The sequence below is a fragment of the Melospiza melodia genome, chromosome 2 (genome assembly GCF_035770615.1).
Source record: "Melospiza melodia melodia isolate bMelMel2 chromosome 2, bMelMel2.pri, whole genome shotgun sequence".
Classification (NCBI taxonomy): Eukaryota; Metazoa; Chordata; class Aves; order Passeriformes; family Passerellidae; genus Melospiza; species Melospiza melodia.
In genome coordinates, this window is record NC_086195.1 from 20797624 (window position 1) to 20815325 (window position 17702).

Sequence of the window (17702 nt, forward strand, 5' to 3'; positions counted from 1 at the left end):
GCTATAGAATTAGATAATTATGCAGTACTTCAGCTGCTTTCCCAAACATGGATAGGTCCCGCTTTCTAAGAAAATGTTGTGCATTACTGCTTTTTGAAAGTCTTATTTTTAGCTGTTTAAACTGCAATTCAACATTAAATAAATCAATTTTGAAATATTATACATTTTCAGCTTCAATACCAAACGTTGCATTTTGCCATAAAGAACCCTAATCACTCATTGTGCAAAAGAGTTTCAGCCTAAGTACAATATAAGTCAAAACAGTTTCAGTAAGATTCTCCATAGATATTTCATCTTGAAAATAACTCTTTCAGAGCACTATGAAAGATAGCCTTTGATTCTCTGTTGCTGGTTCAAGGGTGTTGATATCGCTGCACTTTATTTTTGTCCCGCTGCCAATTAAATATACTGAAATAGAAAAGTCTTTGAAAATAAAAATTAAAAAATGTAGCTGCTTTAGGTTTTGATATTTACTAACTCAGCCCTTGATGGCAAGCAGCTCCTTCAGCCAAAGAGTGAACAGTACAGCACAGAACTGCCTTCATCCTGCAAACCACGGGGAGACCACCAAGCTCATCACTGGATGCAAAAGCCTTTCCCTACTCCAGCCAACACCCACAGACAAGTAGAGAAACAAGCTGAGAAACTTTACAGCTGATTTGATCATGCACCATGTACCAAGAGCAAGCCTCACCAGGTGGGTAACAATATTAAATGGCTGACTTGAAGGATTCAGTTGGCTATTAAAAGTCACAGATCATGCCTTGCCAACCTTTTAGCACGCTCTCACTGTATTAAGTCCAAATTAATTTTCCTATTTGGGACAGAATAATAAATTATCAAGACCTGGTACCATGGCAGAACAAAGCCTACACTCCCATTCCTTGCTACTAATGACTAGCTAAGAACTGAAGGATTTAGTCTCACAAAATAGGCTAGATTGGTATCAAGAAAAAAAGAACACATCATCAGAGTCCCTGCTTCTCGCCACAAGCCAAGATAAAAATCTTGTTCATCTAATCCTAATATTTACAACCTCCTACTCTATGACCTGGCAATTTCCACCTGTACACACTCACCTCTCTTAAAAAATTCCCCAGATGCACTGTAATGATCTTTTTATGAGTTCTCACTCCAAACACTGATGACAAAATCACCTTTTAAGTCACCCGAATAGCTGCTCTGTGGTTTTTGCTGTTACCTTGACATGCTTTTTCATGCTCCATCCTTTCCTCAGTCACACCCTACACTTCTACATCCAACTGAGATCTTCCTTGGAGGTGCTCCACTGTCAAGATCCTTCCCACATCCACCTGAAATTATACTCACTTCTCTAGCACACCTCCCAAAAACACATCTGGTCCAATTCCCTCACACATCAACTTTGCTCCCTGTCAGCAAGGGCAGTCTCACCACTGACTTCACAAAGTCTTTAGTGTTTCCAAGCTGCTGATGACACCACAAGCTCAGTCCCCAAATCTGCTACTGCTACCTCCTAATAGCTACTACTCTAAAAAACTGGCTCTGACACCTATTTTCCTTCTGTTGGCCTTTAAACATCCACCTTATGTCTGAGAACTGATTTCTTCCTTTTAAAATGTAACTTTGAAGCTGTGTTGTTTTACTATGGGAGTATTTTAAAAATTAGTAGTCAAGGCTGCCATTCACAAAGAGGATTTACTCAAAGAAGGTTTTAAACTGACTCATCACTTTTGCCTAATCCAATTCCTTACTGAATCCAACTTAATTGACATAAACCACTTAAATACCCATCTGCCCTAAAGGTTAAGTCAGCTTAGGGAGCTAAACCAGCTGAACACTACCCTTCCCCAAAGAAAGAGACATGGAATACTGCTTAGGGTTGGGTTTTTTTCTCATTTTTCTTACTGCAAGGTCAGATAAGCAAGAGTACCAGTGCAAGAGAGGGGTGAGACCATGTGGTTTGGCAGGGAGGACACGACTGGTTTTGGCAGCAGTGAATTATTAGCTCAAGAGCACTGTATTGCCAAACCTTGCTGAGCGTGCTCCCTGCCCTGCCACGGCAGGCAATGAGGTAGGAAAAATACCTAGAGCGTGTTTTCTCTAGCGTGCCTCTTTCAACCACAAACAAGCTGAAGGTTGCTTAAAAGCTGCAATACTGGCTGACTTTGCTGGTGAATGTGAACTGTCACATCTGCAGCAGATAAGATATTCAGGAAGTTCTATTTTTAACTGTAGGCAGAAAAGGATTAGTTTTACTTTTTTCAACAATGTATCAACAAAATGCTCCTGTTTGGCCTCACCTACGACTTTAGAAAGCTCTACCTTCCAACAAACAACACAAAGTAATAAACCAACATTATATTTAACAGGCACCTCTGTGAAGCTTGTTAACAGGGCTCTATTATAGATAAGTAGTTACGTTTTTTCACTGCCTACAAGTCATTTGTTCTTATGTTTACACAGTGTTGTCACTACATTTATATTTGCTAAAAACATGAAGTTGTTATCACTCAAACTAATCACTAGCATCCAAGCCTAAATAGGAGTTTTTTCTCCACATAATAGAACTTAAACCCCAGCCCTAGCCTTCTGACATTTCACATCTTTCATTCTCACATGTGCAGATCCTGAAAAGCAGAGACATCCTCCCCATACTCTTTAGAACATATGCTAATGCAACCATCCAATTTTCTTTTTACAATGCGTGGTGTAGTCTAATTACAATAAATACAACAACTATGTCTTTACCAACTTAGATACACACTAATTTATATATATATAAAAATAGCAAAGTACCTTCTCTGACAGTTTCAAGCATGGACAAGCTCCAACAGAACAGGGTTTCTCAGTTTGCAAGAACCAACACAGATGTGAGTCAATACCATGTCACAGAACCCTTCAAGAAACAGCCCTCATAACATGTGCCATCACACTGCTGTAACACACTCAAGGCACAGCTGCCAATTTAGTCCTTTCTAGCAACCCACAAATACAATAAGGCAGGTGTCTGCATTACATATCTAATTGCTGAAAATACTTCCATTAAGAGGTAAAAACTCCACACACAAAAAACCCTTTCATCTTTAACAAAATGTCAAGAAGCTTAACAAAGGTGGCTGTTTTTGTTAATGAGATTTCTGTGGCTCAATAGATGTTTTGATGCTTTAGTACACATGCATTAGGTCCTGAAATTTTATGCTGCCTAAGCCAGATTTTCAAAGGATAGGGTATTTTAACTAGCAAAAGCCAATTAAATAAACCATAAATCACTATTATTGTACTATAAGGGAAACCCTTCATCTAAGGAAGGATCAGTGGATATCTTCTACCTCAACTTTTCAAGACACTGAAAAACTACTAAAAACATTTATAATACTCAGTGATTGGAGATGTAGCACTTATTTATAACAATGCAAGAAAAGATGAATTGCAAGAAAACATGAATGCTCACTTCATACAGGCACTGCTCTTCCAGTAGCAATATAAATCTGAAATCAAGTTACTTTTTTAAAACATTTAATCAACGGGGTTAGATTAAGGGAGGAGAGGGGGGAAAGCAGTAATTCAGAAGTATTTACCATGAATCAGTTGATTAACATTGTAACATGTTAACACCTAATCCCAATTTACCAATCAAACAAAAGACTCCGCTTGAAGAGCATAATGTTACCAAGTAACATTAATTTTAGGATGCTTGTGTCTTCATTCATTCTTAATCAGAAACATTTTCATGGGATTCATGCACAATATGAAGTTAAATATCCGTCTGAAGACCCACCAGATAGGATGAAAAAAAAATATGAATGTATCTCCCCCGTGAAAGGCAGAGAAGTAGATCTATCATGGCATATATATAAGTGAAGCTTTCAAAACAAATGTCAGCTATAGCATGCCCTTAAAAATATTACTGAATTAATCTGAGCAAGAGCTAAAGTACAAATATGTGCACATTGCCCAGAAAGGCTCAGGGCACTGCAGCCCTTTGTCAACACCATTTGCTGCAGCATGTACTCCCAGTCTCATGCCAGGAGAGCAGCCTACCCAGCTGCACAGCTTTCCCATCCACACTGTGGCTGCATCCAGGCCTGACATTTACAAAGAAAATCCAAAACATCTGGATCTCAAATACTGTTTTATATAAATTCTATCAAGTCCGCTGTATTGCCAACCTGAGGCAATCAAACAGTGCAACTGCAGTGATCTAGATGAGTGAAGTAAAGACAGCAAACAGAATTTCCTCCTGGGTGCATAAAGAGAAACAACCAAATAGAGCAGCTCTCCACTTTCTAATGAAAGGATGGCTGCTCTGCCAATCCTTATGAGATATACTTGGCTATATATATTTTAAATACAGCTCAAATGATATATCATTCAGTAGAGGCAGTAAAAACTGATGATCATAAAAAATGAGACTTCAAATGATAACTGACTTAAATTGAAAAAAAAAACCAGGTGCTTTCAGCTATAGAGTAAAGGAGTGGAAAAACTACTCTGACATGTAATATCTGCTACAATTAAAATCACAGCATATTTCTGGTTTTAACTTCTGACTATCAGATGCTATTACAGGTCTACCAAAGAAAAGAGTTCTGAAGTCTCTGGTATCCTCTTTTTATGAACAGTACTCAAATCACTTCTTAAACACCTCTTCAACTGAATAAATTCAACTCTTTTCCTCTCATGGGAGAGCATATTTTCCAGATCTATACTCATTCAACAACTCTTTTTTTTCCTTTCCAAGCTTCTTCATCTCTTGCGAGCTTGGTAACAACAGCCTAAAATCTTGCAAAAGAAAAAAACAAATTTATAAAATCACAAATCAAATCAGCATTTAACACTTCAAACATTTTCAAAGAATCACTTCCAGAAATACATTTCTGTACCTTACAGGTTTCATTTTATGTTTTATATTAACAACCTGCATCATAGTCAAATACAGCATATGATTTAAGTTTGTCCAGTCATTGAAATATTTTCTGAGGGAAGACTAAAGTAATGATCAACAATCACTTTGTTTTCTTCCCATTCCACAAACGGTATTAGCTCAAAATAAAACTATGAGTTGACGGAGTTGAACATCAAAACACAACAAACAGGAAGCAGACCAGAAAAGTCTGAAAACATACAAACCTGAAGGCAACATTCAAAATGGCAGTGGTACTAACTATACTGCTGCCTTCATCTGTCTGATATTTTGGAATATAAGCATTTAAATTCTAATAATGAATGACACTAATTGCAACTCTCAGTACAAGGGTTTAAGGCAGACCCAGAAAAATCTTATTTTTGAAAACAATTAATGCTTCTTATGATTGTCTTTGGATTGCTGAATACTGCCAACTGTACAGATAAATTCCAATACACTAGCAAATATTGTCCTGCCTTGACCAAGAGGCCACTGACTTTCCAACCTTATAGCATGGTGGCATGTCAAAAGATCCCTTGCCTCACTAAAGGCCCATCTTCTAATTTGGGCAAAAAATTTCAGAAGCAATTCTCATCACTTCACAGCTCTCCCATCTGCCCTCAGAGCTGCTCCTTTACATGCATCAAATAAGGCAAGAGAATTTATGAGAAAATAATTTGTCACTAAAAATGCTCTTTAATATGAAACAAGCAGTAGCTAAAGGATCCAAAGTCTGGAAATTTCTAGATTTGAATATCTGACATGAATATGCTTTTTGTTTAGGCTTCTTACTTAAAATTTCTTATTCCTTTATAAAGCCAATCTGGGGAAAGAGAAATCACAATATGCAGCATCACACCAGCGCGTGTTTGAACATCTTGTTGTGCCACTTGCCATAACTGAGGCCACAACAGCAGTAGCAGACTTGTCTCACCCAACAGAAGAAGTCAACTAACTGGGTAATACAGAACTTGTTAAAATCAAACAAATGATGAGAATAAGGAGTCCTGAAATAATTCAGCAAAAAGCAGTCAGCACTTCTGGACTTTCCTGCCCAGTACTCACTTAAACATTTCTACTCTGCCCTCCTAACAACAGATACCTGCCACGAGTGACTTTGCCAAGCTGACTCCTTGTTTTAAACCCATTAGCCTTTCCTGCTCATTTCCAGTCTCTACAATTCTGACTTTTCAATAATCTCCTTGTCCAGCACATCTTACATATCTTGACCTCCATACTCACATCTCACACATGGTTCTTATATTTCACCTTGAAGTCATCTTCCCTTCTTCACCCAGACTTTGCATACTGCCCCTCGTGGTATTTGCTCACCCTGAAGATTCCTCATCTAAAACCCAGTGTTTCTTCTTTTCCCTCAGGGTTCCCTGTACAGAAAAGAGCTGACAGCCTCACATGCTGAACCCTCACCAGACCAGTTTCTCCTTACCTGTTGCTCCCTGCTCTACTGGTTTTCAGTCCAGTTCCCCTACTTTTTTCTTCCCAGACTTCAGGTGTCATCCACCTTCTCTCTATCCCTAGCTCCTGACTGCTTTGCTTTCAAAGTCGACCAAATTTGCCCAGTTCTCTGTCAAATTCCAGGGCCAACCCCATTTGATCCCATATTCCTTGTTCCAACCTACCTCTTCTGCAAGGCCAGTTTTCCTCCTGTGTTCACATCATTCAGCTATCAGGCCTCAGAATTAGAATGTTACTGAGGACATAGGACAGAAAAACTCCCCGGTACCAGCAGTCCATGTTGTAGGATGTTACATGAAGCTGCTAAAATCTAGGTCTTCACCAAGCCCATACTGATTTTATAATTCTTCCCCAACTGGTCCAAATGGGTGATTTCTCCATGGAAAAACACTCCTACACCTCTTAAGTCAAAAATGAAGCTGAGTGACTCCCTCTTCCCTAGTTATTAAAAAAAACCAACACTGTATGTTAGATGAAGTTTCCACATAGAGCAAATCTAGCAAGACTCACGAGCTCAAAAGCTTTTGCCAAACTCCAAGATTTTTTTCTAAGCTAAAAACACTTGAAAACATGTAACAGTAATAAAAACAGCAACAGTAATAAGATCTCTGGTGCCACAAGGATCATCAATATCAACCACAAACACAGTCAGTCTTTTATAAATTCATTTACAATCCCGTTACTGAACAGAATCTCAATGTAGCAAGTACTGTGCAAACACAAGATAAAAAGGCAGTTCCCTGCCTTGAAGAATTTACAATCTATTAAGATAAAAGACGACTACTACCACGAGATGAAAACATGCACTGAATGGCCTTCTGAGATCGACAGGATCTGCTAAACAACCATCCACAATCCATTCAGTACAAACAAGCCATGCACAGCAACACAGCATCCTCCAGAACCTAACCACTGATTTGATGCTGAAGATAAGATCCTTCTCAAATCTGCTCATTTTATCACTCTTTCACCTCGTTTTTCTTACCACAGAAAATCATAAGGTATCCACTTGTGAGTCCTTTTTCCCTTCTCAGTCTTTATTATTCTGACTTGCCCCCCTTACCCCCATCATCTTCTCTTTCCCAAACTCCAAAATCCTTTATAGAGCACTTCTCCAATTAGCATTTCTTTGTCTTTTGGCATCAATGGGGAAAAACATTGGGGGAGGGGTGGGAAATTTGTTTTGTTTTGTGGTAGGATTTTTAATTGAATAATTATTTCAAATCAAATTCACTAACCAAACGATACAAAAGGCTGAGAAATCTCAGGGGGAGTCCTGAAAAGAAAAATAAAAAACAAACTACTGAGTGCCAGCTAAATGGAAAGAGGAGCCTGGGGGGTGCTTAGAGACTAGTAGCCATAGGAAAGCTTAGTGGTGCTGATTCTCAGAGCCCTTGATCAAGTGCAGCATGGCCTGAGGTCTCATAGCTTTGTCCAGTTCCTCCTGGGTAGAAATAAAACCACCCAAACACAGAAATGGGGGACTGAAGTCTGTCACTGAGGTACATATAACACAAGTAGGTTATTCTGCCCTCCACTAACCACTTTTTGCAAAAATACAGCTTCAATACCACTTCACTGCTGCTCTTACCTTTCCTTTCCAAACTTCCTCAGAAAGCAACTACCTTGATCCTTTCCTACTTTTCTGCTGCCCATGGGAATCTGAATGACTGCAATGAAACCCAAAAAGACTGGTCACTTTCTGCCATGCAAAACCCAGACATCTCACTAAAATAACAACAGTAGTCTATTCTCAACCAGAGATTAACTCTGCAGTCATAGAACCAGCTCTTGCTACTTGAATTCTCTACAAACTACTGATAACATGCTCACAAAAACACCATCTCTTTTCTATCTGCCCCAATGCAAATGTCTCAATCTCTGCTCTGCTGCCTGTCCTCAACCAGTGTGAAAAACAGATCTAAGTTTAAACCCTGGAGTGAAGTATTTAGACAAAATTTCAAGCAACGTGTGGCATTTCAATTATTTCTTCCAAACATGGAGCCATAATTTTAGCAATACTACATAAGCTAAACAGAAGTTCAATTTTAACACAGTAGTAAATAGCTGAACCATTTCTATATTGTCTGTAGAGAAGATACTGCAGAAGACAAAACGGCATACTATGAAATCGAATGGAAAGGATGAAATGCAGAGAAGCAACAGACATCAATTACCTTTGCAACACGGTATTAAAGTAACCTAACGACGTGTACATGCATTCTGACGTTGAAAAAATGTGCTATCTAAAGCATATTAACAAATACTTAACATCTCAGCAAAAAAATACGTGCACGCATAAGTAAACTCACATAATGAGATAAAACACTATCCGGTAGGTAAATATTTAGGCCATTTAAACAATTATGCATTGTCGTGCAAAACGACAGGAATCTCTCAAATTACTACAGTCTTTAACCCAGACTGCGCTTAATGTTTCTGTGGCCTGCTTAACATTCCAGGCATACTTCTGGCAAGGTAGCTCTCTCTGGCTGAGGTTCAAACTGTCCTTGTCCAACTTTCACTTACTATAAAAACATTGTTTAATATAGAAAAGCATACACAGAGACATATGGTTCTTATTTCGCAGACACCTAAAATACTGACACTTGTGTTCACTAGCTCCGCGTGGAAATTTTTAGGCGACCGCTTTGAAGCGAGGTCGTCCTTTTTACTGGGCAGCACCCGCAGCAGAGCCCACGCTTCCACCAGACTTCAGCTACGACGCTTAAACACTGCTTAGAACGCATTTCTGCTAAAGCAGCAAGACCAGTCCGTGTTTATTCACCCTAAGTGAGAAGAAAAGGCCTAACTCGGTCTCCCCACGCACCGCCGGGCCGTGCAGACGCTGCCCCGGACACCACGCAGCTGCAGATTTTTGCTGCTAATTTGCAGCAGACCGCGTATTTGTCAAATTAAGTGCAGGAATTTCCCGGTTTGCTTACCTCCACGCAGCGTTATCTTTTATGAGGAGGTAATCTACCAAATTACTCCAGCATGCCTCCAGCCTGCTGCTGCCAATTAGTTCAGCCCGGCTAATAAATCAGGATGGCCAAGCCGCTCGGTTACAGCGGGGCTGGTCCGGTACGCGGGGAGTATAAACACACGCGGTGGCAGCGCTCCTACCTCCCCATCTCCCCCCGCACTGAGACAACGCTTAGTCCGAGCACCCACAGCGGGGAGGTGGGGGGTAAAAAGCCTCAATTCTTTTTTTCTAGATAAGATTTAACATTAAACACTTCCGACAAACCCATCAGCAGCAAGGGTAGAGGCTCTGCCCCCACGATGGGCAGCGGAGGGCCGGTGTGACAGAGCCCCCACCCCGGGCCGCCGACCCGGAGCCTCCGACTGCCCCGCCGGCAGCGGCCCCGCCGCCCACACCCTGCCGGCGTCCGCGGACGGGGGAAGGAAAATGTCGCCGATGGGCCCAGCCTCGGGTGTACGGGACTCAGGCCCTCTTTCCCCCCCGATCTCACTCGTACCTGTCCCGGGGGTCGATCCACGAGGTCTGCCGGGTGTTGTGGTCGATGTAAAAGACTCGTCCGTCGAAGTCCCTCGCTTCCTCCCAGCCGGCGGGCAGCGGCAGCTCCGAGCTCTCCCGGCCCCGCTGTCCGCCCGCCGGCGGCCCGCCGCCCTGTCCCGCCGCCGCTTGCTGCTGCCGCCGCCGCCGCCCGCCGCTCAACCACGGCATGGCCGCTCCGCCGCCGGGCCGCCGCCGCCCTGCTCCGGCCGAAAGCCGCTCCCCGCCCGCCGCCGGGGCAGCTCCAGTCCCGCCCGGGCCGCGGCCGCCCGCCGCCTCCTCCTCCTCTTCCTCCTCCAGCACTAACAGGCGGCCCCGCAGGGAGCGGGACTCGGGCGGCTCCGGCTGCGCCGCGCCGAGCTCATCCTCCCCCGCGCCAGCCCCGCTCCAAGCCGGGACCAGCCCCGCCGCGCTTCCTAACCCCGCCCGGGACCTGCCCCGCGCCGCCCCGGCTCCCAGCCCCCGATCCCGGCCCGAGCGCCCCCGCCCGCCGGTCAGCAGCGCCCCGCCGCCGCCTGCCGCCCGGCGCCTGCCCCGGCCATCTTCCCTCCCTCCGCCCCGCCCGGCTGTTCCCACGCCGCGGAGCCCTCCCGGCCCGGCCCGCTCTGTGGGGCACGGGGGAAGCAGCGGGGCCCGGCCCGGCCGCACCCCGCGCCGCGGAAGCCGGGCCCAGACACAGACACGTCGGCTCTGGGAGAGGGCGGCTGCCTTCCGCCCCGGGCCCGGGCCGGGGGAAAGGAGGCTGAGGCCCTGCCGGGGCCCGTCCTGTCCTGCCTCGGGCCTGGGCTCTGCCTCGGCCCGTGGGCGGCCGGGGGGAGTGAAGGAAAAGGCGAGCCATGCCCGGCCCTCGCTGAGTTATCTTTTTTCCGGTGCCCGCCAGAAATGTCTCGGAGGTGCTGAGCAATCACGATGAGCACAGGGACATGGGAAAGGCATGGGAGTCCACTGCAGAGGCTCGAAAGATGCTGGCGGAGAGGTCCTGGAGACCACACGAGTCACGGAGATCATGCCGTATCCATGGTTGGATAATGGAGGGTGGAAAATTATACATCTGGTTTGCTTGACATCTCAACTTGGTCCCTTAACCCCATTCTGCAGAGCAGAAACCAGCTGTATCTGATTTGACCTGAGCCTGCTGGAGACCACAATGCAGAGTTCCAGCTATCATCTAGAAGTAGATTCCATAAAACTTTGTTAAAATGGGGTTAAACATTGGCATATGGGACTTTCTGCCTTGGCAGGATGCTGCCTTCAGCTAAACCTTTAAAAATCTGCAAATAAAGAGTTAAGGTAATGCAGGCTAAGCTTCTGAAAACTAGGGAGTTAACAATATATTCTCAAACAATCTTAACTCAGCCCCTTGAAATTGGCAATACCCTGCCAGGGATTATATTGCAATTCCAATTATGTTTCACTTGCATTCACCGTTTTAAATTACATCTCTATGAACATTAATTGCTGCGGTATGGTTATAAGTGCAGGAAATTAGAGGATTTTTGCTCCTGACTTCTTAGAACTTTCTCTTCCACCCCCCCACCCCACCCCCAAAAAACCACTGGTTATCCGAAAGCCGTGCATGAGAGAGGCAGGCATGGATAATAAAATAGATCTGACTTTCTACTTATGTCTTGTAGGTTATTTTAATAGCAGTAGAATGTAGTTTTCTTACCAGGGTTACTGTCAGCCATGAGTAATGGGGGGTTTAGTGATGAATGCAAAGCAGTGTAGGAAGCTCTGAGAGCAAAGGTGAAGTAGATTAAAAATGTAGTAAAGGTGTAAAATTTAGCAAATGCAAGGCTGTAGATCTGATCTTTATAAGCATAACAGCTTATGTTTGCATAAGCTCATCTCAACAGAGTTTACTTCAGCAAACACTTGTCAGGCCATCCCATGTGGTCCCGAGAGTTCGGCAGTATCTCCAGGAGCAAGGTGCTGTTTCTGTGCTACAGATGTTTCTGAAGAGTATTTTAAAGTAGGCAGAATTAAGGCACAGTACAAACTATTTTTTGGTGGTTGCAGCTTCTGTTATTTTAAGTATGTCTCCCAGATTTTCAGAAGTTTTGTTTAGCAGAGGTAGGCATTCTAAATGGCCCATGTCTGTATTAACCTTTTGGGAGGATGGATTTTTTTTTGTTTCAGAAAAATCTCAAACAGCTGACCACTGTGCACCACAACTTTCACTGCTTTGAATGCCTTTGTAGCAATTACCTTAGCACAGTAGCTGCACAGCACCATTCTGAGACACTGCACTAGTTCATAATACCTGGAAGCAGTACAGCCAGGTTGCTATAATAATCCACCAAGACTAATGAGCCCTGCTGAGAATACGTGCAGCACTGCCCTCCAACATGGGCTGGTTCTTCCTCATCACTCCCCAGAGTCCCAAAAGAGGATCAAGCTTCAGTGAAAAACCTCTAGATGGAAGTTGCAGAAACAGTGTGGGACTGACCATGGAGGCAGCAAAAAAGGAGGCGGGGAGCTCAACACAGCAGTGAACAAGAGGGAAACTGGCAGGATTAAGCATGGAACATTTCCTTCAGGTCATAGCCCTTCAACTAAATTCTTGTCTTAACTTTGGCAAATTGCTCCAGGTTAGAGCCAGAAAAGGACTTGGCTGGGTTTCTCAGGCAGAATTAACATGCACATGTTCCATGTAAAACATGATCTGTATATCCAGTGTGTCCTGGATCTCATGGATTCATTATAAAAGCTGCTGAAGATGCATATGCTAGCTACTATGTAAAGCACATGTCCAAGATTTTCAGGTGTATTGTAGCTGCTTCTGCAACACATTGCATCTTCCTAAATCTTTAACAAGATTCTGCCTTGGCAAAGTTTTCAAGTTAAATATGAGAATGTCCTAAAAAATACCTTAAAGTGATCCAAGACTTCAGGTCTAACTTTTAGGCTATCTGTATCTAGAAATATCATTAGCTTCAATTAGGAGCTTCAATTAGAAGCTTCTTAAAGACTGATGAATAAAAGTATTGAAAAACCTGATTTCAAGAGTCCAGCCAAGTGTGCACAGAGCTGCCTATGGGAACCAGGAGGATATGATAGGGCTAGCACTTGCCTCACCAAAATTGAAACTCCTTCTGTCTGCAGCACATCCATGCCAAGGTGCTAGGCAGGAGCTCTCAATTATTTTCCAGGCCAGAACAGTACCCTTCCTCGGATGTTACCTCATCCTTCTGCCCGTTCCTTGTGAGGAAATGAACAAAATATTCAGGAGCCAAGGATTATTTTTGAGTAACATTTTAAGTCAAGAAGAGAAGAACCTGAAAAGGTCACTGTAGTTTTCCTGCCAAAGTACTAATTTGCAATGCATTTTGTGCTGTCCAATGAGCCCCTCCCAGGCCTGCATGGCTTCTCCCTCCCTTTTATTTTCTTTCCTCTTTAATGTCTGTCCTACATCCAGAGGGTAATAGGGAAAAGAGGGACAGAGAACCTGGTGCAACACAGCTTATCTCTGGTTTGGGTTGCAGAAGGAAACACTCTACCAGAGAAAGAGGACCTGCATAGTATGGAACATGTAATAACAGAAGATTTTGACTTAAAATAGATAAACACCCACCACGAGAAATTAAATGCTTGCAGTGCATATTTTGACCAATCTGAACAAATGGCAATAAATCACATTTCATATAAAGTAATAACTACATACTTTTACACAGTTCCTTGTCTCACATCCTCTCCAAATAAACATAATACACATCTCAGTTCTCATGTATTTCACACACCTTCATTCCACACCTGTTTTCCCTTCCTTCCACTTTTTTCCACCCACAAACATTGCTCACACATTCACTCATTCCTTAGGCACACCTATACCCATTAACTCAAAATTACATAAGCAGCTTTTCTTCATGTGCCCTCCCTTGCCACCTTCAGTGTTCATAATCACAGGCTATACCTATACATCTCTGTTAAACATGCTTTTATACCCAGGTTTTGAATGATATCACAACATTTTCCACAGAAAATGTAAATATTTCCCACTGTAGGTTGTAGATAATAAATTCTAATTTCATTGATATCCACAGCAAAAGCCATTAACTCTGCATAAAAATCCCAACCTCATTTTGGGTCGCCACTTCTTTCTCACAACTGCTGGAAAATGGCAGCCAGTCAGAACTGTTGTCTCATTGTGTATAACAACTCCATCCCCATCTTCTAATTATGAATACTTATTTGCAATTTATTTCCCATTTCCCAGATATTCCAGCCTCTGTAGGACCCTTGTACTGTCTTGACACCTAACTAAAAAATGTCACTTCTCTGGTATCATAGCAAGTTTTCCTCATCATCATCCTCATGGCCATCTATCACACTCATCTTGCAAGCTGGGGCTTGCTGCTCTTCCCATATCCAACAGATTAAAATAATAAGAGACAGGGACATAATTTCTCATTACTCTGTCCCTTTGGGTCATTTATGTTTCCCACACATACACGTGTATGCAAAAATAGAAATATAATGCAAAGATAAATTAGAGAGGACATAGAAATATATACACACATATACAAATACACAGGAAGATATGTTGTAAGGCCCATCTCCCCAAAGCAAACAAATCTGCACTCTGTCTATGACAATGTTAGCTGGTTGAATGGCTTCACTGCTGAGAAGTCTATCTCAGGTGGAGGCTTTCCTTGGGCTGCCTTACAGAGGTTTAAGCATCCTCCAGCATGGTGAAACCACAGTGGTTGCCCTGCTTTTGCAGCCTCCAGCTGGTGTGGTGCCTGGAGTTCTTTCAGAAGGTTGCTGGGAAAAGCAGAGTTTTGATACTTGAGGAGTACTGATTGAGAACGGGAACTGGACAAGACCCAATCCCCAGAGATTCCACAGGGTCAGGGATGGTGTAACAGATGACAGATACGGTGTGTAGCTGGAAGGATGATCAGCAGTCAGACATTTCAGAGGAACCAAAAAGTAGCAAACCCTCAACTCTCACTTGCTGTCAGCAGCCAAGAGCAGGGCTCCAGGAATAGAGGGCCTGTTGATGATCATTCTCTGGCTCAGCTGTAGGTGTGAAGGGTGCCAGGAAGCAACACAGGAATGTAAATCTCTGAGGGCTTTCAGGATGGGTTACAAGACAGGAGCTGTGTCTGTGCGCATGTGAAGGAAGCAAGTTTTTCCCTCTATACATCAAGCAAATCTGACACTTTTCATGAGGAAGGGTATTTCCACATGAAAAACAGACTGAAAATTCCATATCAATGGAGGGTTAAAAACCACAGAGGATAAGTCTGAATCTAACATGAAGTATTAATGAAAGACTTCACAAACAAAACTGTGTTAGAAGAAGGCATTTATTCTGCACCAACAAGTCATCTGAGAAAAGGACAAATATTCCTACGAGCCTTTTGTAATCATTAATATTTTTCCTCTGCTTCTTTTCTCCATAGTAATTCTACCTAACTGGAGTATGGAAACTCTGTAGTTGGAGTCTTTGGGTCAGTAGTCCACATCCAACTGAAGAAATAAATAATAACAAGTTATTGTTTGGTGCATCACTTCCTGGTAGGGAAATAACAAAGAGTTGCATTGCCATAGTGCACAGTGTGCGTAGATGACACGTGAGGTAGATGACAAAGAGGACAGTGCACCTGGGCATGTTAAGAAAATACTCTCTTACAGTATTTTTACATCAAGCATTGAGGCTGTGGTTTGCCTTTGAATAAATGCAATTCAAATGCTTACATACTCACTGCAATGAAATGCATACACTACTATTTTTTGGAATGCACATTCCAAATTCTGTGGCATGCCAAAATTCTTATATTATGACATTGATTTAATACACCGGACACAGGACAAATTACTGAACAGCAAATTTCAAACAAACCAAACTATGTAGAAATAATAAGATATGATACTCCTCTAGGCCTCACAGCTTAATAAGACTGTATTAGCTACAAGCAGAAAATTTATGAAATATACAGAAGTTAGATAATAAACAACTAGAGCAATAGATTTAAATATAGATCAATTCCGTAAGTGCGCAGGCCTGCTAACATTCAGCTTGCATATTCCTTTCTAATCTTCTTTGTCACCTACTTATTTGTCTCTGAAAGGCCTGGGATAAAGACAATGTGAATTTCTCTTTATCATTCCTAATATAACATTTCACTTGATTTATTTATCAGCTGTATTTTCTTCAAACAGCATAAGTGCTTTCCTCAGGAAATCCCACTGCCCCATCACAAATCCCATTCTTTGTGCCACACCTCTTCTTGCCAACTATTTAAATTCCTAGATTCAGCATTTTATCTATTAAAACATTTCAGATGATTATAGCTATAAAAGATTGGGGTTTTTTTCTCAGAGACTGAGAAAATTGTTATTTTATTTTCTCAGAACTTTTCCATGTGCCTTCCTGTGGTACAATCTATCCCAGCCAATGTTCAAGTCTGAAGTTCATCATGAAGTTCATCATAAATTGCATAATATTTTAAATTTCAGATTTTTTAAATGATCTGTAGAGATCTGATGAGTTGTCAAGCTAGTTTAGTCAATATAAAATTCCTGCTCCAGCATGCCACCACTGAGTGGGAGGGTAGGGGTAGTAAAGGGTAGGGGGTAGTTACCCCACAGTGCCTCTCTCTCAACTCTGTCTTAGCTCTGAATACTCACACACTTATTCTATTTGCAAACTTAAGCCTATTTCACTTAAGTGCTTTCCCAGACAACTATAAATAGTCTCTTGGAAGTGGTAATTAAGTCAGGACCACATTCACTCGCAGGAATTTAACAGCTTCTCCTGGCAGAATGCAATTGTTTTTTCCTCCTCCATCCAGGTCTTTGCAATTGGCCACAGGGGACCTGGAATGCTTTAATGGTTCAAACCATTTGCAATATGATTGCATACTGGCACATTATTATTTGTTTTGCTTCATTATTCATGCTGCTATTAATTATTATTTAAAAACTAATGTGAAGAAACAGATTAAGTCTGAGCTCAGACTTGTCATGCACCCAAAATAAAATGGATGGTGGAAGAGAGGGTGGAGCTATCCTAGAGGATCCAAAAGGCTGGAGGATGAGATGGTGGGTGAGGGAGGACCTGTGGAGATGTTAGCAGAGACAACTCCAGAATAGAAAAATATACTTCAACTGAGATTACACTTTAAGCCTTATTGTAGTGTATACTAACTTCAGTGACTGCAATGACAATTTTGTGTTAATTGTATAATCATAAGTTGCTAGAAGCAGCTTCTCTACAAAAATGTGTTGAAGTTAGCTTGATTTTTTTTTCAAATGATAGATTAAACTTGGAGGAAAAAACTTATTTTACAGAATTTCATTTCACTTTATACATAAAGTAAGGGAGAGTTATTTGTCGTGTTAGATTTAACAAAGAAACGTCTCATGTCAGCATTTTATACCCCCGGTGGCCACAGCCCACTGCGTTCTAGCTCTGACAGGAGATGGTTTTGCCTCCTGACCTTGGAGCCAGCATGGTGCTGTGCCACCCCACAGCAAGGAGGCCCCTTCCCTGCTGCTGTGCTGCCCACCCCTTGGGCAGGGTGCTCGAGGGAAGGCCTGAAGATTGGTGTGTGTCTGTTGTCAGCCTGAAAGACAGTAAACGTAGTCACTGTCCTGCATAAGGCTTTTACAAAACAGAAATAGAGAACGTTCTAGATAAATTACCATATTTAGGCTTCATGCAGGACTCCCCAGCACATTCGCTCAGCGACTCCCAATTACTTCAACAACACTGGAGTGCTTGTTCTCACATTGACATCACCAGAGAGACATTTATTCCAACACAAGATGTTTGCTGTGCAGAATATGTCCAATTTTGTTTTACATAAG

General features: G+C 42.4%; 1 protein-coding gene across 1 annotated transcript in view; it reads right to left on the reverse strand.

The window, feature by feature from the left end:
- The window catches only part of WWC3 (WWC family member 3), a 98575-nt gene extending 88505 nt beyond the window's left edge, over positions 1–10070 (reverse strand). Inside the window, exon 1 of the mRNA XM_063147846.1 lies at positions 9847–10070. Coding sequence (XP_063003916.1) covers positions 9847–10055 — 209 coding nt within the window. The 5' untranslated portion in view covers positions 10056–10070. The remainder of the gene's footprint in view (positions 1–9846) is intronic.
- Positions 10071–17702: the final 7632 nt, after the last annotated feature.